At 43.6% G+C, this 24,557-nt stretch overlaps 1 protein-coding gene across 1 annotated transcript in view; it reads right to left on the bottom strand.

The window, feature by feature from the left end:
- Window positions 1–4,800: 4,800 nt before the first annotated feature.
- SLC1A1 (solute carrier family 1 member 1) overlaps window positions 4,801–24,557 on the bottom strand; it is a gene marked incomplete at its 3' end in the record, with an annotated part of 54,947 nt that continues 35,190 nt past the window's right edge. The window contains exons 5-12 of the mRNA XM_084278258.1: window positions 22,093–22,135; window positions 19,211–19,318; window positions 17,769–17,953; window positions 15,680–15,787; window positions 9,582–9,704; window positions 8,844–9,038; window positions 8,172–8,306; window positions 4,801–5,047 (exon numbers count right to left, since the gene is read on the bottom strand). Of these exons, the coding sequence (XP_084134384.1) occupies window positions 4,801–5,047; window positions 8,172–8,306; window positions 8,844–9,038; window positions 9,582–9,704; window positions 15,680–15,787; window positions 17,769–17,953; window positions 19,211–19,318; window positions 22,093–22,135 (1,144 nt within the window). The remainder of the gene's footprint in view (window positions 5,048–8,171; window positions 8,307–8,843; window positions 9,039–9,581; window positions 9,705–15,679; window positions 15,788–17,768; window positions 17,954–19,210; window positions 19,319–22,092; window positions 22,136–24,557) is intronic.

Genomic DNA, 24,557 nt, shown 5'->3' with positions numbered 1-24,557 from the left:
GCACTGAAGCAAGCTCCTGGCAGGACCTGCAGCTCATGGAGACTGGAGTCCACACCAGTGCAGGTTTGCTGGTGGGACCCCATGGATGACTGTGCTGGAGAAGCCAGTTCCTGAATGTCTGCACCCCATTTCAGCCACATTAGAGCAGTGTGTGAAGAACTGAAGCTGCTGTGGGAATGACTCCTGTTGGAGAAGTTCATGGAGGACTGTCCCATGAGAGGGGACCCCATGCTGCAGCATGGGAACAGTGTGGGGAGTCCTCCCCCTGAAAAGGAAGGGGTGGCACAGACAATTCTGTAACCCCCACTCCCTTTCTCCCCCTGTGCCACCTGGAGTGGGGAGGAGGGAGAGAAATCATGAATAAAGTTGATCCTAGGAAGAAAGGAAGGGTAGGGAGAGGTCTTTTAAGTTTTGGTTTTATTTCTCATTGTCCTATTCCATTTTCATTGGGTAACAGATGCATTTTAATCTGTGTTGAGTCTGTTTTGCCCTTGACACTGATTGTGGAATGATCTCTCCCTGTCCTTGAGTCCTAAGCCTCTCAATAGATATTTTCTCCCCTGGCCAGCTATAGAGGGGAGTGATAGAGTGACTTTGGTGCGCGTCTGACCTCCAGCCAAGGTCAAACCACCACACTGGTGCCCCTCTTTTTCTTTTGTAAGGCTGGGTAGCTTTTCCCTCCAGGGCTGTAACATGCCTCTTTCTTTTATGGCTTTTATTTGAATACAAATAATTCCCAAGCCTTCCCAGTTTGCTGACATTTCCAGCTTGTTTGGGACAACCTTGGAAACATGTCCAGTGTGTTTTGCAGTATCTTGAGTGGTACTGGTAATGTGCTGCTTAAGGATTTCCAACCTGCTTTCAGCTTCAGGATGGACCCTTCCCTTCTTCCCTTCCCCCTCCCCTTCCCCCTTCCCCTTCCCTTCCCTTCCCTTCCCTTCCCTTCCCTTCCCTTCCCTTCCCTTCCCTTCCCTTCCCTTCCCTTCCCTTCCCTTCCCTTCCCTTCCCTTCCCTTCCCTTCCCTTCCCTTCCCTTCCCTTCCCTTCCCTTCCCTTCCCTTCCCTTCCCTTCCCTTCCCTTCCCTTCCCTTCCCTTCCCTTCCCTTCCCTTCCCTCCCCTCCCCTCCCCTCCCCTCCCCTCCCCTCCCCTCCCCTCCCCTCCCCTCCCCTCCCCTCCCCTCCCCTCCCCTCCCCTCCCCTCCCCTCCCCTCCCCTCCCCTCCCCTCCCCTCCCCTCCCCTCCCCTCCCCTCCCCTCCCCTCCCCTCCCCTCCCCTCCCCTCCCCTCCCCTCCCCTCCCCTCCCCTCCCCTCCCCTCCCCTCCCCTCCCCTCCCCTCCCCTCCCCTCCCCTCCCCTTCCCTTCCCTTCCCTTCCCTTCCCTTCCCTTCCCTTCCCTTCCCTTCCCTTCCCTTCCCTTCCCCACCAAGATGACACCTTTCTTTACATTCTTCAGGGTAAAATGCCCCCTCAGTCTCTCCTTTCTTTGGCTGCTGCAGGCCCAGGCAGGAAGGCAGACAAGGCCTCGCATGCACCCAGTTACCCCACAGTCAGCGAAACCTTTGTAAGCACATCAGCCTTAGGCAGCTGTCTGCACCCCATATTGGGGTAGCTAGAGGATCCCCCCCAACCACTGGCAAAGGGAGCACCCCCACCAGCCACCCTCTGTGTGTGACACTTCCAAATCCAGTTTGTGGCTCATGGCCATTGGCCATACTCATACTCATTGGCCAGTTCTGGTTCATTTGCCCGTCTGGGAGTCCTTTCAGGTGTTTTTTGGTCCAGCTCTCAGGATGGGTCTCTGTATGTGACAGGATTTGCACCAGGGGCCCCTTGATGGCCTCCTGAGGGGGGTCTGTGTCTCTCAGGCACATTCTGACATGTCGGTGCCCCACCACTGTTTTGGTGTTCCTCTTCAAGTCATGCAGTGCTTGTTCTGCAGCCTGGTCAAGCGCAGGATCCCGACCTGCTCTATTCATCCCATTACCTCTTATTAATGCATGCTTCACCCGTTTTATACCTTTGCTTTTAGGGCTATATATATTTCTGTATCTTGATAGAAGAGTTTAGGGGTGTGGCTGGTCCTCAACCAAGAACTCAGACTGGCCAGTTTCTATTCTTATCAGGGAAGGTTGAAGAACAAGTGAACCACACGCGTCGTGGTTGGTTTTATGTGGTTTGAACACTTGTGGCTCTGACAGAGATGACCCGTGCACGCTTACAGACCTCTCTATGCTTATGCCCAGGTGCTTTCTTTTCTCAGTGTCAGAGCTGGCTGCAAGTCTGAGCATTGCAGAGAGAGCATGTGAGTAGATAACCTTGCCATTCATGACTTCAAAGCCACACGTGGTATTCAAAATGCAGGGTCCAGTCCCGTGGTAGCCCCAAAGACCCTGAAGGCACATCATGGTGTAAACAGCCAAAACCTGCTGGTGCTTTCTGATGGGACCAAGACCAAGACCCTATAGAGAAGAGGATGTGTTGCCCATGCAAGGTTTCCACATACACAGAAGGTACATGCTTAGAATACTGTGTCAGGGAAAGCACCCTTGGACCTAACAGCACCTTCAGTATGTGGTTTGCTCTCTTGGTGATAAATAGATGGCACCATCAGCACATGCTTAGTTGAATCTGATCCACATAAACGAATAATAATTAATTGATCCCCTGCTTAGCACGTATTTACTGGTGTACTCCCAGTCCACATCATCTGTAGTTAGAAGGCCTTCTTGCAGTCTCAGCACTGTGCTCTAAAGCATTTATTTTACTGGAAAAAGAATGGAGAAATTCTTGCCAAAGCTACATCTGAGTCACCAGAGACGATGACATAAATCCTAAATCAAACTGGTTTTATTTTTCTTGCCACAGCTAAGGGAACTAGGTGAGCTATCCAGGTGATCCTGCTCTGGAAGGGGGTGGGACTAGATGATCTTTTGAGGTTCCCTTCCAACCCCAGACACTCTGTGATTCTGTGAGCTCAACATTGTACAGTGAGGAGTATGGTAAAAGCAGAGAGAAGGTATTTATTTAGAATGTTAGGAACACTGTTCACAGTACATTGTAACAGGGTGATTACATAATGGGGTGACCATAAAAGGGTGTCTTACAAAAGCAAAGACAAAGCATATAGATTATAGGCTAGTTGTGGAAACTGGTTTTTTCCCTCCTGTAACACACACTATTTCTGCACAGTTAAAAGACTGATTTACTCAATCCCCACATTTTCTCTATTTTGTATAAACATACCAATACTTAGATTAACACTTCCACATAGTTTAAAATGTTTAAATACAGTATTACGTCTCGTTGACTTGTTCATTTAAGGTGCAATTTATTAAAACCTACAGTGAGTATTTTCTTCTTTTCTGAATCAGTTCTCTTTGGCACACTTCTGCTTTGTTCCTATATAAAAGTGTAGGATTGAATCACATATATAACACTGCAGAACTTGACTTATTTTTTTTTGTTAGTATGTGAGTGCAATTTTAAGTTCACCACAAGCTTATTTACAAAGAACTGTATATGAATTTCAGTTTACATATAAAATGGCTAATGACTTTCATGTGCAAGGCAAAACAATTTGTTACAGCAACTCCTCCCTTGAGAGAGTGATTTTTGCACCATGGAAATCTTGTATAAAATATTTTAGAAAATGGATATTTCTCAAGAGGAAGTTCTTGGTGCTTCTTATTCTATAGCAAGCCGCCTGAACACATGACTTTCTGGGTCCAGAAATACTTCATATGATACAGTTTAGCTGGTATGTTGGCACTGTAGTAGTGTTGCAGCTACAAACTTGGATGTTCAACTGGCAAACTAAACCAAGGAGCAGAAAACCAACCAGTGTGTGTAAAAGGCTTAGAAAAAGGTATGCCTCCTATATTCTTGATATTGTATCCATTTTTATTCCAAGGAGGAAAGATTTAGAACTTCCACTATGTGTTGCTAGATAGTCTGTTTTTATCCTGATGACCTCTGCCTACTTTTGGGCTCATTAGTAGTTGCTTAGAGTCAAAGGTGAACAACTTTAAACAGACATTTCTGCTTCCAGTGGAAGGATACTGGGACACCATCAAAGTGGACCTGAACTGCTGAAGTATTACTTCACAAAAACTCTTCAAAGGCCAGAAGAGCAAACCCACAGCAATTTATTCCACACCTGAAGGGCAATCCCATCAGCTGGCAGTAACATGAAAGGCATGGGGAAACCTAGCTACATAAACACTGGAAATTCTTCCATGCCAAATTATTTCACAATTAAATTAAAATGAAACACTGTTAACAGTAAAATACTTTTTACAAGGCCTTTCTGGTCTGTTCCTTCCTGAATCATCCAAGTAGTATCCCCTCAGCTGCAGAAATTAGTATTTTGGCACATGATCAAGTTACAGTAGGTGTCAAGTACAGTGCAATCTGTTTAGAAGGCAAGGACGTTAAAAGGGATCTCATACAGATGGTTTGTAATGTGGGTAAGATGTGAAATGCTGTGCTACTCCTGAGTAAAAAATGTTCAGCTGTTCCAGCTAATATACCCATTTATGAGCATGCTGATTTCAAAGAGGCATTTCATAGCCTCTGTCATAGTGTATATTTTTTAAAAAAAGTATTTTACAGCTTTCTTTTCTTCAACCTATCAGCAAGGGAGAGGTGATGGGAAGGGGGAAGAACTAGTAAGGAGAATCAGAGTCTGTGTAGTAAATCAAATGCATGTGAGATGCAATTCATTACCAATTATCCTTTATGCTTTTTGAGATATTGCATATGGCCATGTCTTAGTGCTCCCCTTTTACCTGAAACTACTGGCTTTAGAACTGAGATGTCTGCGTGAAGGATATGGTGTCAGACTTATCTACCGCAAAGCCGCCATTGATGTACGATTTCTTGGTCTCTGTTTCATCATTATCAAGTATTGTTGTTTCCAGGGCAAAAGGATTGACTATGTTGACTTCAGAGGTGACATCCATCTGCTCCAGCTCCTTTTTAGAAAGCTTCTCCACTATTCCTGTACCGAAGGCATCTCCCAAGACATTCACCATTGTTCTGAATCGATCCCTATGGAATAAAACCATTGTCAGACAAGTAATTCTGTAAGTTAGTTACAAAATCCTTTTACTAAAAAAGTAAGTTATTCTAGCAAATGCAGAGCTGTGTTTCTCCCCATGCAGATTTGGGATAAATCTTGTAGAACAAGAAGGAGAATTTCCCCCATGTGTATTTGAAGGAATCTGGAGTCACTTTCATGACAAACTAGTTTGTACAGGGTGTGCAAAACTGCAAGTCAACTGCATCACTAGTCTTCTAGAGCAGAAACCACACTGCTGTGCACAGCCCTACAAAGTGTTGTAGGGATTACTTCTCAGCACCTGAAGTACACTATACAGCTGGTTCTCTTTTGTTGGGAGGAGAGACGGTGGGATCTAGCAGTCATTTCCTTGGCCAGAGGAGTGCCTACCCAGCATCTTCAGTATTCTGGCCCAAACCTTGGAAATGGGAAAGGCTGACTTCTGTTAGCTTCTCTTTGTTACAGGGTTGAAGCACAAAGTTGTATTCAACAAGTCACTTAAAAAACCACAATACTTCTGCACTATTTGTTTATCTCCCAACAGGAATGGGGTTTGCAGGTCTTAAAAATCTGCCAGTACTTGATGGAGGAGCAACAAACCTGCACAGTATAACAAAGTCTGAAAATTGATATGGAAGTAAGGTAGGGTCAGGGGAAGGTCACACTTCCCTGATTTTATTTTCAGCTACACAAGGCTGCCAGGGCTTTGTGGCAGAACACGTGGCTCTGTGCAGCAGCTGAGGTGGACACATTCACAAAGAGGAATGGAAACCAACAGTGGAGTGAACTGGCATGCCTCACGCATCTGATCTACTACACCCGCTGAACTCCACTGCTGAAACGGGCCCCTGTGTTCTCCCTATGGAGAGGAAATGTGTGGCAGTGAAAGGGGGAGAGAGAGGCTCCAAGTCAAATTGCAGCAGGATCACTGTGACACGTGGGGGAATCAACAGCAGGGGAAACTCACCTTTCATAATACTTCTCAAGATTTTTTATTCTTTATTAAAAACATGGGAAAACTCCTCAAGCCTATGTAATAAAACCTTGGTAAGCTCAGAATTAACAAGAGGATTATTAATGAGCCACTCCTAGGAGGTTGCAAAGTAATACATTTTAGGCAGTAAGTACAAAAGGAGAAAGTGTTAATAATCTACGTGGCGTCATGATGTGCATTCCATCTGCTGAGGTGCAAAATGCACTGGTAATGATCACCGGTACATGAAATTAATCTTTAATTTGCTTTACACAGCAAGACACCTTAATTTGAAAAATATATCAATTAGAATCAGAAACAGCATCCAGTCTTGGTGTCATGATGGAACAGGTAGCTACTGTGTATTCATACTGTGCCTAAGAATCACACAAATTGTGGACTTTCAAAGTGGACATGAGATCAGATCCATAAAATCCTGATTACTATGAGAACTAGGTAATTACTATTCTTTTTGTCCCTCTCTCACTCCCATAAAAGAATTAGAGGGCATTGAATGAAGTGATTGGGATGCAGATAAAAACAAACCAAATTAAGTATGTCTCCATGGAATTTCTCTTCTCAGGACCTGTGGAAATCTAAAAGCTTACATGGATCCCCAAAACAGTAAGTAAGTAATTCATGAAGATGAAGAAATCTGTTGAGAACTGTTAAAGCCATGAGAGTACTTTGGGAAAAGAACCAATCCAAATTTGTTCTGTTCTTAGACTCTTCTCCAGATACCTGCTGTGAGCCAGTGGTTTGTACTGATCTTTACCATCCTTAACAAAACTAAATGTCCACCAGACAAAGGAGAGAGAAGGAGAAAACAAAATGATTGTGAAGCACAGCAAACAAGTCCATCAGACCCTCTTCCAGATAGCTGATGGGGAGAATGTACTTGTGGCTGGAGACGTTTTGTTTGGAACAATTATGCTTATACAGAAATTGAATTGATTTTTGGATCTGTTCAACAGCCCCAGTTTTCTGAGGACTGGCATTTCTCTCTACAGCTTGCAAAATTGAGTCATATAATCAAATAAATTATATATATATCTATATATCTATCTGTGAAATACATAGGTTGCTGCCAGGAATCCTTCAAGAACATGATTGAAAGGGTGGGGGAGGAACAGGAATGCATTTACCTTTGGTCTAAATGTCAGCCTAAGAAGACATGCAGAGACTATGAAATGATTAAGATCTCTACATGGATCCCAATGAAATATCATCCATGCTGAGTTACTTCAGGTGAACAAACTTTGGTCTGAGTGCTGAATTACTAAACCAAGTTATACTCTTTGTGAATCTTGTTACTCTTTCCTAGTGAATCATGGGACCAAACTGCGTGCTGATTCCCTTCTGAACTCCGGAAGATAACCCTGTAATGCTTTGGGCTTTTGCAAAAGTAGCAGAGAAATGTGACAGTGTAAGCTGAACAGAAAAGATTTCTGGACAAAACACTTCTCTCCAGAAAGAGCTGTTTAACAAGGCCGAGGGGTTTTGATGTGCTCTGAGGTGAGATGGCTGGGATCAGGCATGAGTGCTTCCTGAGTTTGTATGTGTGTGCTTGTTGACCAGGGGGCCAGGCCTTTAAAAAACTCAGAGAAAAATGGCCCTATCAAAGTCATGCTGGCAGCAATCACCCATGTACAGCCCCTCGTGTTCACTTAGTTCATGTTGTGCTCCACTACCTCTTCACTAGTGTAGGGATTTTATCTGCCTTATGGAAATCAGCTGAGATGTTCTGCTTGTGGCTCTATTTGACTCATACGAATGGTGTATGAATTTAGTGTAAGATGGTGACACCTGTCAGTCCAGACGTGTTCCTTGGCACTGTCAAATCTGTCTTTCCTGAGTATCATGCTCACAGTTCACCAATGCTATGGCCACTATTTTAAGGTTGGTAGCACCTCTGGATGTCAGGCTATTCACTGCCATCCCATGCAGCAGGACTTCTCCCAGAATTAAACCCACTACTGCATTCAACTCTACATTGAACAAGCCTGGTCATGAGAAGAATCTCTGTCCAATTCCTGCAATGATTTTGTTGCTTTCTTTCTCAGAGCCACAAGTTCCCACACAACTTATGTAAACATTAAAAAAAAGGAAAAACAATTAAGTATCAAGTGCCTTAAACTTACAGAAGCCAGTCAACTGCAATGATCAGAGTCACATCTTCAGCAGGCAGGCCCACAGCACTCAGAACAATCACCATGGTGACAAGCCCGGCCTGGGGGACGCCTGCAGCCCCGATGCTGGCTGCTGTAGCCGTGACACTAAACCCAAAATAAAGCCCAGAAACAGCATTCAGAATACATGTTGCTCACATAAACTCTTATTTTCTGGCACAGATAGGCTTATTCCACTGTGAGAAAGAAGCCCAAATGCTCCAGTTTTCCTCTTGAATATTATTTACTCAAAAGTCTAGTGACAAGTTTATGAGACAGGTCACATATAGCTCCTGTTACAGTTACTCTGCAGAATAACAGGCAATAATGCATGACTAACAAGCAAACTGCACAAATCACAGGTTAAGGCCAAGTTGAATTTGGAAGTGTCTGCAGTGGAAGAATAATGTCATTTCTAGAACAATGCTGTATACCAGCTGCATATCTTGACCCACTCCAGCTCCTCATTGGGTGGCACAGGCAAGAGGTTGGCCTAAGGTAAGTGAGAAGTTGTAAGAATGCTTCTGTTACTTCCTGTAAGGTGAATGACAGTTTAAAATTTACCACGGGGCACCCGATGCTAATGTACCACTGTTCATTAGAAAAAACCCACTAGCAAAACGTGTGTGGTGGCTTCAGTCTTACCTAATGGTGACTATTTGGCCAATATCCAGCTCTAAGTCATTCAGTTGTGCAATAAATACAGCTGCTACGGCTTCGTAGAGAGCGGTGCCGTCCATGTTGATGGTAGCTCCAACTGGCAGCACGAACCGGGTGATTCGTTTGTCGATTAAGTTCTTCTCCTCCGCGCAGCGAAAGGTGACAGGCAGAGTTGCTGAACTGGCACACAGATAAACACATGAAGTCAGAACAGGCAGCAGCACGCCACTTCCCGCATCTTTCGTTCTCCTCAGAGCCTGATATGCTCTAAGACTGGAAGGGACAGCTAAGGCAGGCAGGAAGGCTGCACCACAAAGAAGGAAAGCAATTTTTGTTATGCCCTCTAATTACGGGAAGAATTAACAGAGTCTTAGTTATCCTCAAAGTTACGTGGCAAAACCATCATGAAGGAGGTAGTCACAGAAACAGTGCAACAGCCTAAATTATACCACGTCTGTGACTAATGACCTGAATGGCTGTGACTAATGAACCGAATGTCTCCCCCCGGCAGGGCAGGCTCTTGTACGGCGTGAGGTCAGTGCAATCTATAGTGCCCCTCTGAGTACTGCAGGGATGATGATGAAGATAATACTTCAGCCTCCAGGGGCTTGAGAACTGTCCGGGTGAAATCAGGGTATACGACAAAGCAGCAACAAAATCAGAGCAGGAGCAATGCAATTACTACTCGGAACATTACAGAAAATTAATGTTTCCTGTGTTTACCTGGAAGAAATCATGAGGGCTGTCAGAAGTGCCTGCGCCATCCCCATGGCAAACCGAAAAGGGTTTTTCCTTACTATGATTAAGTAGATCAGTGGCAGAATTATAGTGGAATGGATTGCAAGTCTGCAAGATAAAATGGTCTAGTTAAACAAATGGATCCATCTCACTGCCTTGGTTTAATGAGATGCTGATAACAGGTACACAGCCCTGTCCTCAAGTACACTTACGAAACACTAACGGTGACTTTAGTGACACCTATGTTCAGTATTTGGAGAGCATACTGTCTTAAAAAATACACAGACTAATGCTGTTCTACACTTTTTTTTTTTGGAAAGGAGAGATTATTAATTGTCTCCCTTTACAAACTAGAACAAGCATTAACCAACATATTGGCAATAATTTTAAACTGAAGATGAGAAAACTTAAAGTATTATTTAAACTGATACACAGAGAGAGGTTTGAAATAACGCTAAAACACTCCACTTTCCTGCCAAATCCTTACAACACAGACTAGAGACAACAAACCAAATTATTTCCCTAAGTTCAATTGCCTTTATTACAAAACACATTTTGATTGAAGGTAAATATGGTTCCCAGCCAGAGACAGATTTTCTACAGAAATGTCAAAAACGACCCTATAAAAAAATCCACACTTACTTCACAAAAAACTGTGTAAGTCCACAATTATAATGTAGCGAGGTATTTCAGACTGTACAAATGAGATATACATAGTCTCACCATCTTTAATGTTATAAACTGCTGAATACTGTCTTTTGAAACTATAAATTTTTAGAATTAAGTGTGTGAACACATAGAAGATAAAACTGTCCTTTTGACTGGGCTGATCAGGTCTATTTGCCTGGACAATTGTCTGGGTCTCAGGGAGAAATCCATCCTTCAAGCTGTGTATTAATTTTGAAAACTGTGCACTAATCCAGAATGCACCTGAATGCACAGCGTTGCGGGCACTAGGATTAGAGGTAAACAGCCTCCTGTGAGTACATTTGAAATGAAACACATGAGAAGGGACTCTGAAGTATTTCCTACGTTCCAAGGTTCCAAGCAATTAGAGCAACATCAGTTTGAAATCTTCTGAAAAGACATTATAAACTGGAAACATAAACCCCAGAGCTGTTGTCATGTGTGACGTGGGGATTTTTACTCTGTCCTCGCAGTATGTTCTTGTGACTGTTACTGAGTTGTAATAGTGCTTTATGATTTCAGAGCAGCTGACAGGGATAAATCTCAGTACCATTTGTTCTGCCAAAATCAGGCAATTAGGAGAGCAGCAGCCACAGTATGGAAGTCTACAACAGCATCAAAAATCACCCACAAAACCACGCTACTTGTTTCCTTGGAAAAAATGTCTTTTTAAAAGCAACAGGCATTAAAGTTTTCATTCTGTATGTGAACAAGGCATACCAATAACAGCACACAATATGTATCCATGTATCAATGAAGAACTCTAGAAAGAAACCTAACAATTTACACAACGGTGCCTGAGAACAACAGGAATTCCGCAGAACATACAGAAAAACATAAAATGGTATGGCTGTCACTGGGTGTCTTTACAAAAGGATGGGAGTTGATGGGAGTAAACATTTCAAGTATGTCTATCTCTAGAAGCATACAGACTGCCAAACAGGTACTTTGAAAAATTTAGACCTGCGCTTGCATGAACATGGCATTATCCAAAACACAGTATTTGTGCTTATCAGCTTTGCCACTACTGATTTCCATCAAATGGATACAAGGTAATGTTTATTTTCATGCATGAAATGCAACCCACAGAAAGCAGCAGGAATTTTTATACCAAAAATCATAATCATAGAATCACTGAATCACAGAATATGATAGATTGGAAGGGACCTTTATGCCCTGCAGTAAATGTGAACTAGCTCAGGTCGATCAGACCCCCACCAGGCCTGACCGTGAACATCTCCAGGGATGGGGCCTCCACCACCACTCTGGGAAACCTGTGCCTGGGTTTCACAACCCTCATGGTGAGTAACTTCTTCCTGATGTCTAATCTAAACCTACCCTCCTCTAGTTTAAAACCACTGCCTCTCCTCCTATTGCTTGCAAACAGTCCCCCACCAGCTTTCTTATCAGTACCCTTCAGGTTCTAATCAGAAACTGAAAAGAGAAATTCTAATAGTTTGATTTGAAGATAGGAAGAATCTTGTCCCTCAGAATCCCAAACTGACATTTCTTTTAGTGGCTGCCTTGCAGCTTTCCAACGAGACAAAGGCATAGCCAAGAGAGATTCTGCTTGCTGCAGATTTCCCTTTTTCCCCACTTCAGGCTATACATCCTCTGGAACTTGCATTATGCCTCCTACTTCAATCTTCTTCCTCAGTGACGTACTAACATGTCTTCACCCTGACACTGCAACCACTAAAAGTGAGAGGTTGAAGATGTTTAGTTCCCAACTGGAAGAGAGGCACTGGGGGAAGTTTGTTCCCTTCAGGTGACCTGTATGAGACCCAGAGACTGAAATGTGTTGCAAAGAATGGGGGTGAGGGTTGGTAGGGCTGAGAATGTGAAAGGTCATGAATAATAAAGCTGGGGAGAAGGTGAGCTAGAAGATGATCTGGAGAGGGAAGATAAAGGAAAGGAAGAGGAGGATAGGACACACCAGCCCTCATGCTCTTGCACATTTTTCTTGGTAGGGAACACAAGAAACATGTTGAAGATAACCTGTAATTCTCAGGATGGAGCTAAAGGGGAACGATAGAAAGCTACAGAAGATGCTGATGAAGAGAACACACTGCAGACAGACAAGGTGAAGCAAATAAGGATGAAAACCCAAAAGATGGTGTGAACAGCAGTGTTTAAGAAACCAAAACAAAGAAAGAGCACAACTGCTGTTGCCAGGGTGGGAGGAAGGGTATTCTTGCCGGCTGGAAAATGTACAAGCAGCACCTTTTCCAGGCAGCCTATAACTGTGTGTACATGGTTATCTTTGCTTCTGTGATCTGATTCCAAAATGCTCTGTGATGGTCAGTTTTGCAGAGAATATGCAGCTGTGAGCCCTCCTCCACAACACTCTGAATATCACCCACAGCAGGCCATCTCATAAGAGACAGGAATGCTGCAGACACCTACTGCAGCAGCCATCAGGGGAAATCATGGCATGTGCAAGGGAGATAGGTAGAGCAGAGACTTCTTCTCTCCAAGGATGTAAAGGTGGGCACCTTTACTATACACAAACTTTTTGATGGCACTGGGGAACCCACTTAAAATTACTGTGCCTGTCAAGCCCATGGTTACAAACTACACAGAGGACTACACTTGGTGGCAGTTTACTTTGCAATCAAAGTACTCTGGAGATGGTGTTGTGTCTTCATGCACATTTTAAGGAACATATGCTGCCACAGTCGTGAAACTTGCTACCTGATCTGAAACTGAAGTCAAAGGGCAGTAATAATCTATTCAAAATATTCCCCTCTGAGTTAATTTCAGCTAGTAACAGAAAACCTGCACAAGTTATACAGTGTCATTAGATAAATGACTTCTACCTAACTGGTGGTCATGGTCTCATTTATAATTTATATAGAAAATATTAGTCTCTTGATTTACAGTCTCTTGGTAAACATCTATTTTTGTATCCTTTAAAAATCTGATTTCTTTACCAAGTCTAAATAGAAACTCACAAAATACTGCATTATGTATTAGAAAAACATAACTTGCACTCATCTCTGTAACATTTTGAAGAAGTCATGATTCAGTGCTATTTCTGGAGCTGTAATTTTTACTTAGAAAGTCATATCAAATTATTTTTGAACAGCTAGTTCAAACATACTGACTTATGCATAAAACAAAACAACTTTGAAATAAATATCTTACCTAGCAAAGATTAATGGGGGAAAAAAAGAGATTATTCTTCACTATTTATAGAGGTTTGCATTTAGGACTAATATATTACCCTTCTCTATGCTTGGTCGTCAGAAATCATGTGAATGACATTTGAAGAATAGCATGTGTATGCTTAAAGTGAGGGGGTAGAAGCTCTGGAACAACTATGGATCTATCTTCCAGACAAAACATGAATAAATCCTTAGTATACTGAAGGAATTATAGGAGTGGATGCTAAGGCAGTGAACCAAGACAGCCTAGAAGTTATGCTTCACTGAACTGGAAATAGAAATTCAAATGCATTCAACTTACTGGGACTGTAGTATCCATTTATCTATCAAAAGGGTTCTTTGTAGTATAGTCTTAAGAGATATATAATGATCTAGTACTTTAATCTGTATCACTTGGAGCAGTTAAGTTGCCCCTTCAAAAACTCCACATCTGCAAGGCTCCACATTGTGCAGGGGTGAACTCCTCCACCCTAGACTGTTTTACATAGCCCAGGGTGTAGAAAATGAATGGAAAAAATGGTTTGACGCTTGGCTAAGTTACCACCTTAGATACCAACTGCTGCTTTTGCAGCTTCACTTTCTGCCTTTGCTTTGAGGAAGTAACTAACGAGCAGTGGGGCTTCTCTCCATGTCAGCTGCCTGCTCTGCACTGGGGTGGGAAGGGATCGGGTCCCTCTTTGCCATCACTTACTGTGCGCTGCACTTATGACGCCTTTGTATGGAGCAGTGGAGGTGGGCCTATGCTGGCAGGCCTTGGGCCCACAGGTCCCATGGAGGTTCCCAACTTAATCCAGACATTTTTGTATTTTCAGTTGGCTAGTGACCCCCAATAAGCCTAATTCATAACCCCACCCTTTTAAAGCTTCTTCTGGTATCTCACAGAAGAATTACTGCTCTTTAAAACACAATTATATTATCTGTTTCAGCAGCAAGCTGAGAAGATGAAATAGTGAATACAAGAACAGACTGCTTTTTGCCTCTGGCAGTTTTTTTAGAATGCAAAACAGTGACTTTTTAGAACAAAGCATGCATTCAACAAAGACTGCATTCAAAACTTCCTTGTACATCCTCATGCAATTTTCATCTCTGATCTAGAAAAGGCTGGATGTTCATAGAATCATACAATCACAGAATACCCTGAGTTGGAAGGGACCCATAAGGATCACCGAGTCCAACTCCTGGCTCCTGTCCAGGTTTTGGCTAGAATGGAGTTAACTTTCTTTCCAGCAGCTGGTGAAGGGCTGTGTTTGGGAGGTGGGGTGACAGCAGTGCTGACAACTCACTGGTGGCTTTAGTTGTTGCCAAGCAGGTCAGTGACTTTTCAGTTGTTCACACTGCCCTGCTAGAGAGAAGGTGGGGGCCGCCCAGGAAGCTGGGAAGGGACAAACCTGAGACAGGTGATCCAAATTGGGCAAAGAGGATATTCCATAGCAATTACATCATGCTCAACATAAAGGGCAGCTGGTGGGCAGAGGAATGCATGGCTCCAGGACACTCGTTTTTTGGGGGATGGTCCAGCTTTGGGACAGCTCTGAGCTGTATGGTTCAGTAAGAAACTGCATTGTGTAACACTAGTTTTTTCTATTTTGCTAGTCCTATTGTTATTTCTCTCTCCCTCCCATCTCAGTAAATTGCCCTTATCCCAAGCCATGAGGTTTCTCTTTGGTTTTTCTTTTCCCTTCTCCCTCCTTCCCCCTGCCCCAACCCCCAGAGAGAGCAGCTGCTGGCTGGGGGCAAAACCATGACAGCTCCACACAGGGCCAGCCACCGTCCAGGTGCCTCTTGAACTCAGTCAAGCTTGGGGCTGTGACCCCTTCCCTGGGGAGCCTGTTCCAGTGCCCGACCACCCTGTCAGTAAAGAACCTCCTCCTAACATCCAACCGAAACCTGCCCGGTCTCAGCTTCACGCTGTTCCCTCGGGTTCTATCTCTGGTCACCAAGAGAGGAGCTGGGGGCCTGCCCCTTCGCTCCCCCTCGTCAGGAAGCCGTAGACCACCAAGAGGTCTCCCCCCAGCCTCCTCTTCTCCAGGCTGAACGAGCCAAGGGATTTCAGCCTCTCCTCGCATGACTCCCCCTCCAGACCCTTCACCAGACACTCTCCAATGTTTCTGTGTCCCTCTTGTGCTGTGGCACCCAAAACTGCACACAGCACTCGAGGTGTGTATATCTGAGTTCAACTGAGCTCTAAAAACTCCACACATTTAATTTCATCTTTAAGAAATTACATACCCACTTAGTACTGTAGCCATATAAAGACCCAGCTTACGAAAGATTTCCCAGTCCTCAACTTCTATTATCTTCCCAGCAATTAAAAACACGATACCAATTGGCATGTACCTAGAAAGCAAAAGCAAATCCATTAAAAATGCATTCTAAGAAATACCATTTGCTCACCACAGAATAACTGCTTGTAGAGTACAACTTTTTACAACAGATGGAAGTTGTTTTACATTCTATTACACAACTGAAATTAAAAAAAAAATTCTATTATACAATTGCATTCATTCACTTGCAGCAGGACTACAATAAATGTGATGAATAAAAGACTAGAAAATCAGAGTAAATGTAAACCTATGCAGAGTCTAACAACTACTTTATGACCTGCTACCATAGAATATACAGAATTTGGGAAGGGGTGTAGGCTTTGCCTTACTGCACCAAAAGTTTATGCATCACCATAAGCTTTCTTGGAGGGCTGAGATCAAAATCTGTGCGTTCTGCAATCACACACGGATGGGAAAGGTCTCCTGTGCTTACAGTCCTCCAGCACTGGGGGGTAATCAGTGGGTCACCTACACAGGGTAAGGATGAATTGAGGATGTTGGGCTAGTGCAGTCATCAGGGTGTTGCTCGATGGAGGAGACCACATACTCCAGTGAACTTACACAAGTCCAAGTGTTACAGAACATGAACTGCTGCATGGGCTACTGCCTATAGAAAATTCAAGGCAAAAATCACAGTTGTGCTACCATCAGCTCCACTGCATTCTTTTTGGTACCAAAGAGCAGGCTGTCACAGAGGCAAGTTGACTCTTCAGAGCTTTGGGTAGTATAAATAAATTAATAAATTTGTGAATATATAAAATGTATCCATTAAAAAGTTCATTTATAAACCATGTGCGCATGTGTGCTGTCTCAAAAATAAAACAGTTCCTTGTCCCTGCACAAAGGGAGGACTCCTATTTCCTTCTGAGCCATGGACTTGGTGAAAGCAGAACTAATTCCTCACAGGGCCAGCATCACACTTCTGCAGTGCCACAGCTCCCACACCTGCATTAACACACGGAACCTGTAGCCACAACATCAGGCACACACAGGACAACGGACAGTCAGCTCATGTGTAAGATCCCCTCTCTGTGGCATGTACTAACTCTCAGGTCTCATTAGTGGTAATTGGCTGCAGAGTGTGGAAGCCTATTTTATGGGGCTCTAACTCAGCCAGGGACTGAAACAGCTGCCAGGCAGAGGACAAGTTGTAGAAACTATTCAGCCTTTCTTTAAAGGCAGCAAGAACTGTGCAACTAAACCCTGCACAGTTCTACTGCTTCACAGGCATCTCACCGTGCTGGGATGGAAGAGGAATCCATGGAAGGGTCAGAGCTGATAAGCTACTGTCTGGAACATGTAAACAGCACAAGGCACTCCACATGTAGGATCTAACACTGTGTGCTTACAGTTCCAGTCCTGTAACTGTCATCTGCATGGACAAAAGCTCTGTGAATAGCTGTCAAGTCTAACCAAACACAAATTGCTACATTTTTGTTTTCTCTGTCTGAGAATATTATGAGGTAACATTGTGAGAACGTTGTCTCACAAAACCTATTAGCAGAAGGTAAAAGACGCTAAATTGGATTTTGCATACCATTTTGGACTTTCTTCTGTGCTGTAGCATGTATATTAATTTATATTCTAAAGGACCTTAGCTCCAAGGTCAACTATTCTATTAACAAAATGGCTATCTGAGCATAGTGTTCAAGACTGAGACAGGCATGTGGGTGGTAATGCTTCTACAATCCTCAAATCACTACTGCAGCTGCACTGGTTTGACAAAAAACCACTAGCAAGAGTGTCTGAAAAACTCAGGTGTACCAATAGGACCGTTTTTTTAGTATATATTATGTAGAATCCCTGTCTCTGGTTTCCTCAAAAGAATAAACTCCCATAGAAAGGGAACTTTTTACCAGCCTTTCTTTTAGAGTTGTACACTGTCAAGCACTATACAAAAGCAAACATGAAGTATGAGTCTGCTCTTACCTCTTCAGTAACAAAAATCCACTTAAATAAGCCATTAGAAAATGCCAGTATGTCCTTGGACTTACCACATAATTATCTGAACTATTCTCATCGTCGCTTCGTTCAGAGCATTGAAAAAATCCACCAACACTTGTCCTTTCTCTCCCATTTTCCCAATAACCATTCCAAAAACAAGACAAAACACAATCAACCCCAGCACGTTGATGCCATCGGAATACATGCCCACGATTTTGTATTCTTGAGTTTTGTTCTACGGATTCAAGAGTAAAAAGTTACTTTCAGAAAACACTGAATTCATTAAAGGCACATTTAGATCTGTCTTTGAAAATATATGGAGCTCTTACCCAGTCATTTTACTCGCTTTCTGGCAGTGCCAAATGTGCAAGTTCAGGAATTAAGACAGAACTACATTATCTTTGAAAGCTCTGTTTTTTAAAGCTATGCAAGGATCTGTTCAAACCATAGCAGGGAACCAAGCACCCTTAATTTATGTTGCCCTTTCTATACGCTTCTGGCACAGAATATGGCAGGCTCTAGGTATCCACAGTCATGCTTTCAATATAGCCAAGTTTTACTCCCTGTTGTGTTCTGATATAGAATCCTTGTGGATTCTGCAACTCAAGGGTTTGTGTCTGGATTTAAGATAAACAGTTCCTTGCATAAGAACTAAGACATGTCCAATTTTGCACCAAATTTAAAATTGTTTAGCTGAAATCAGTGAGATTGCCTAATTTACAGCAGATAAATTGTGGATGCACGTAACATAAAAATCCTGCTAAATAGCTAGGTATTCTCACATTCCTCTGTGTTTCTGCAGTATGAACACAGGAAGGGAAGAGTACAATTGTTTACTACATCTGCTTCATAATTTAGATCGTGTCTTTTCGTACAGCTCATGTTCCCATGGTCTCACTACTATGAGATGAAATTTGGAAGGAGTATAATAAAATGCTTATCGATCTGGTACTGTTCATAGTTTCATGTTCATATTCTATCAATCCCTTTCCCCTTCTCCTCCAATGTAAGTCTAGGCTTTATAGACTATAAACTCCCATAAGCTTTCCACACCTTTAATCAGAAGCTTGTTAAGCATCTTCACTTTGTCTATTTACACTTTTTTTAGAATAATAAAAATTTTAAAATGCCTTCTATTGTTTTGCTTTCCCTTTAAATAAACCGTTATGATTTTCCATTCCTTTCTTCCTTCACTGCTTTCGGTTATATCACTGCTGCTCAGATACCTTGTTCTGATCTACATCTAGCCTTTCCCCTACGACTGTTTAATTTCTCAAGAGATTGACAATTCATTGGCATATACATTTAATGGAGTGTATTAATTACTGTTATTACTATCAATATTATTTTTGGACTGCTCAATTACCAGTGTAGTCGTTTGGCATTCTTAAAGTTTAATATAGATCTTAACCATGTCAACTAAACCAAATACATTCCATGTTATTTCTCCTCACTTCACATATTATGAGGAATACAACACTAAGGGTCACACCTCTGAAGCCTCTGCTGTTGTAGCAGTTGTAACAGATTCTTCTGTAAACGTGGAGCCATTTTTATCCACACCAGTTGTAGCTTCAACTTTTTCACGTTTCGTTTTATACTGGAAATTAAAAAAAAAAAGACAAAAAAAAATAGAATAACTTATTCAGAAACACAAGGAAAGTGGAGAATGGACAAAGACATAGCCTTTGCCTAATAAAAATAAGCCCAAAATTAACCAATCTGACATGAATGTAGCGAACATGGACAAAGGCATTATTTCCTGATTCAAGAGCCACCACGGTTGCTGTAGCTCAAAGAAGTGATTCACAGATAATATGCTGAGAACCACCAAAGCCTGTAGCATGACTAATGCTGTTAATATAAAGCAAACAAGCATTCTCGGTGGCTGATCTGGTCACACTACTCCTCTTTCCCCTTATGATCAGGCCCTGAAGGTCCTGGGCACCAAACAGATGAACCAAAGAGATGTTTAATTCCCCTCCCTACCAGCTGCAAAATTCCTGGGTGCCAGGCTGACTGCTCCCCTCCTTACTGGACTTGAAGGTTCCAGAGACTGAGCTAGCCAGGTTGATGATGACCCTGCCACAGAACAAGGAAGCACAATAGCACCCAGAGCACTGTCCAGAAATCCAAGCAGTCCTAAGAGAGTGCTTTTGGTTTGTGTGGCAAGTTTTTGGTAGCAGGGGCAGGGGAGGGAGATTCTGGGGTGGCTTCCATGAGAAGCTGCCAGAAGCTTCCCCTAGGTCTGACAGAGCCAATACCAGCTGGCTCCAAGATGGAGCCACCGCTGACCAAGGCTGAGGCCATCATCAATGGTGGCAGCACCTCTGTTATAACACACTCAGGAAGGGAAAATAAAAACAACTGAGTGGCAGTAGTTTGGGTTTTCTTTTGGGGCCAGAGGAGTGAGAAGATGTGAGAAACCCTGAAGACACCAAGGTCAGTGAAGGAGGGGGTGAAGGTGCTCCAGACACCAGAGCAGATTCTCCTGCCACCCATGGAGAAGACCCTGGTGAAGCAGTCCGTCCCCCTGCAGCCCATGGAAGATGATGGGGAGCAGAGATTCCACCTGCAGCCCATGAAGAACCCCATGCCAGAGCAGGTGGAGACACCTGAAGAAGGCTGGGACGCTGTGCAAAGCCTGCCCTGGAATAAGTTCCTGGCAGGACCTGCAGCCTATGGAGAGAGAAGCCTGTGCCACAGCAGGTTGTCTGGCAGGAGTTGTGACCCTGTGGAGAACCAAGTCTGGAGAAGTCTGGGTCTGAAAGTCTGCACCCTGTAGAAAAGACCCATGCTGGGGCAGCTTGTGAACAACTGCAGCCCGTGGGAAGAACTCACATTGGGTAAGTTGGTGGAGGACTGTCTCCTGTGAGAGGGACCCTACAGTGGTGCAGGTAAAGACTGTGGGGAACTCCTTCCTCCCCCTGAGGAGGAAGGAGCTGCAGAAATGTGTGAGGAACTGACCACAACCCCCATTCCCTGCCCTGCTGAGCTACTCAGGGGGACAAGGCAGAGAAACTGGGAATAAAGTTAAGCCCAGAGAGAAGGGAGGGGTGAGGGGAGATGTTTTACTCTGTTTTGATTGCGTAAAAAGTTAGGTGAGTTTTATTCCTTGTGGAGTCTGTTTTGCCCATGAAAGAAATTGCTGAATGATCCCTTCCTGTCCTTACCTTGACCCAGGAGCTTTTTGTTGTATTTTCTTTCCCCTGTCCAGCCAAGGACGGGAATTGATAGAGCAACTTTGGTGGCCATCTGGCCTCCAGCTAGGGTCAACCCATCACAGGTGGAACATGGAACAGAGCTGCTGCTGGACAGTGAGACCCATAAATTCTTGGTGGCTGGGGATGCCTTCACCATTTTCTGCTTCCTCTAATGACTGGGGGAGTGACTCATATTGTTTTATATGTTTTTCAAGTCTAGATTATCACTGTTATGTTGATATAGCATGCCATGTATTAAGATTTGACCCAATCTGCAGAGGGTCCAGGTGATTAGAAACCATGAGCTAAGTGGTGCTATTATAAAATTGTACTCCACTGATTCTGCTTACAGAAATCCTGGGCTATTCTGATTATAAAGTATGTGCTATACTGATCATAATATCCTGTTAAGAAATTAAAGATTTAATTGTTAACTATGTTTTAGTGCTGTCATCATTCTGTCAAGGATCCCTGAAGGAACCTCTGCCCCCTTAGTGCTAGATGACAGTTATATAAGAAGAACTCCATGAAGACATATTATAAACTATAAATACATTCAGTGCTGTGCACAGCAGGGCAGTCAACATCATTTCCTGGGAAAGGTTAACTACCTCACACACAAACCTCAGATAAACTCCCAGGCAGCTGCTGGCGGGGACAAAAAAAGGGAAGCAGAGAGCTTCATAAAAACCAGTTGATATATTTACAGATAAAGATGACTGAATAGACTCTACCAATTGGCTGCCTCTTCCTTAAGACAGATCATCAGGTCTGGCATTGGACATTAGATGTGAAACACGTTGGTGTCAGGGCTAAGTTATGCAGATTTCATCAGACACTGAGAATTTTTAAAAGCTAGGATATAGACACTCATGACATGGCTCATCTAACTCTGCCCCAAAAGGAAAACCCTTCTCTTATATGTCACTTGGTTTTGGCACCCAGATCCTAAATACCATCTTTTTGCAAAAGATGAATGTTTATCATAATAGAAATGAAACCAAGATACATTAAGAAAATATTTTTTTTAATGTAAAATTAAGATACTCCTGGACTCCTTAATCAGAAATAATACTTAACTGAATTGGGGTTTTTTTTTGGGAGAGAAAACAAGAATAATTCAGGGTTAGCAATGAAAACTAAAGTAGTAAAGGGGAATGTTAAAACTTACCTGTTGAAAACAGGCCTGGACAAGGTTTTCTGGGAACATATTCCTGTTGAAAAAGTGGAGGCATTTCAACATTATACTAAGAAGAAGTTGTTTATATAAACAAAATGATAACATCTGCTGCTTGTAAAACAGATCACATTGTGTTCCTTTATCCAGAAAGCAGTGTATTTAGCACCATCAGATATAAAATCCAAAGAAATTAACGGTTCAGGACTCCCAAAGATCAGTTGGCTCTTTCCTACTGTGGAAATTTCAGGCTTATTTCTCAGTAGTTGACATGGTAAACTACTAAACCTAGTGGTTTTCTTCCCTGATGATCTCCACCCAGCTCTCTACCCTAGATTTCAGGAGACCAGACACTGGTTTCTTCAGGGATCTTCTTGGTTAAGTCCCATGGGACAAAGCCCTGGAGGAAAAAGGGGGGGGGCGTCAAGAAAGCTGGTTAGTATTCAAGGATCACCTCCCTAAAGCTCAGGGGTGATGCATCCCAACAAAAAAAAAAAGCCAGGCAAAAGCACCTGGAGGCCTGTACAGATGAACAAGGAGCTTCTGGGCAAACTCAAACACAAAAGGGAAGCCTACTGAAGGTGGAAGCAAAGGCAGGGAGCCTGGGAGGAATACAGAGAAAGTGTCTGAGCAGCCAGCGATCAGGTTAGGAAAGCTAAACCCCCAATAGAATTATGTCTGGCCAGGGAGGTCAAAGACAGTAAGAAAAGCCCCTGTAGGTATGTCAGTGACAAAAGACAAAGGAAAAAATGGTCCTTCTCCAGAAGGAAATAGGAGACCTGGTTACTCAGGATATGGAGAAGACTGAGGTAATCGACTACTTTTTTGCCTCAGTCTTCACCAACAAGTGCTGCAGCCACACTGCCCAAGTCACAGAAGGCAAAGGAAGGGACTGGGAGAATGAGGACCCACATGCTGGAACAGAAGATCAGGTTCAAGACCATCTAACGAACCTGAAGGTGCACAAATCCATGGGGGCTCACAAGATGCGCCAATGGGTCCTGAAGGAACAGGTAGATGAAGTGGCTAAGCCACTCTCCATCATATTTGAGAAGCCATGGTAGTGCAGTGAAGTTCCCACTGACCAGGAAAGGGGAAACAGAACCCCAATTTGTAAGAAGGGAAAAAAGGAAGACCTGGGGAATTACAGGCCAGTCAGTCTCACCTCTGTGCTCAGCAATGCAATGGACCAAATTCTTCTGGAAACTAAGCTTAGGCACATGGAAAATAAAGAGGTTATTGGTGACAGCCAGCATGGCTTCAATACGGGCGACTCATCCTTGACAAATGAGTTGGCCTTCTACAACAGTGTTACAACACTGGTGTATTGGGGAAGAATAACTGATGTCACCTTCTTCGACTTGTGCAAAGCATGTGACACTGTCCTGCACACCATTCTGGTCTCAAGTTAGAGACATGGATTCGACAGATGGACCACTCTGTGGATAAGGAACTGGCTGAGTGGTTGCACTGAAGAGAGTTCTGGTCAATGTCTCAACGCCCAAATGGAGACTAGTGACAAGTGGAGTTCCTCAGGACTTGCACTGTTGAACATCTGCATCAGAAACATGGACAGTGAGACTGAGTGCACCATCAGCAAGTTTGCTGACAGCACTGTGCTATGTTGTGCTGTCAACAGGCGGGAGGGAAGGGATAACATCCAGAGGGGACCTTGACAGGCTGGAGAGGTGGACCCATGCAAAGTGCTGGCAGTTCAGCAAGGTCCTGCACCTGGGTCAGTGCAATCCTAAGCACAACTACAGACTGGGCAGAGAATGGATTGAGAGCAGCCCTGAGAAGGACTTGGGTGTGTTGGTGGAAGAGAAGCTCAACATCTGCTGGCAATGGATGCTCGTGACCCAGAAAGCCAACTGTATCCTAGGCTGCATCAAAAGAAGCGTGACTGGCAGGTCAAGGGAGATGACTCTTCTCCTCTACTGTGCTCCTGGAGTTCTGCATCCAGCTCTATGATCCGCATCATGGGATGGTTGGTGAGTCAAGAGGAGGGGCATGAAGGTGACTATAAGGCTGGAGCACCTCTCCAATAAAGACAAGCTGAGCGCTGGGCTTGTTCAGCCTGGAGAAAAGAAGGGTCTTGGGAGACCTTACTGCAGCCTTCGTAAGGCCCCCTAAAGAGAGGAAAAGCTGAGAGGGGCTGCTTACAAGGGCAGAGAATGACAAGGGGGAATGACTATAAAATGAAGGAGGGTGGATTTAGATTAGGTATTAGGAATAAATTCTTCACTATGAGGGCAGTGAGGCCCTGGCAAAGGCTGCTCAGAGAAGTTGTGGATGCCTCTCCCTTAACTGTGCCAGGCCTGATTGGATGGGGCTTTGGGCAACCTGGTGGTGTCCTTGCCTGTGGCAGCAGGGTTGGAACTAGTTGATCTTTGAGGTCCCTTCCAACCAAACCTTTCCATTATTGTATGATTCTTTGATTTGCAAGAGGAATTCAGGAT

Source organism: Gallinula chloropus (assembly GCF_964237585.1).
Source record: "Gallinula chloropus genome assembly, chromosome: Z".
NCBI lineage: Eukaryota > Metazoa > Chordata > Aves > Gruiformes > Rallidae > Gallinula > Gallinula chloropus.
This window is presented reverse-complemented; position numbering and strand designations above follow the sequence as displayed.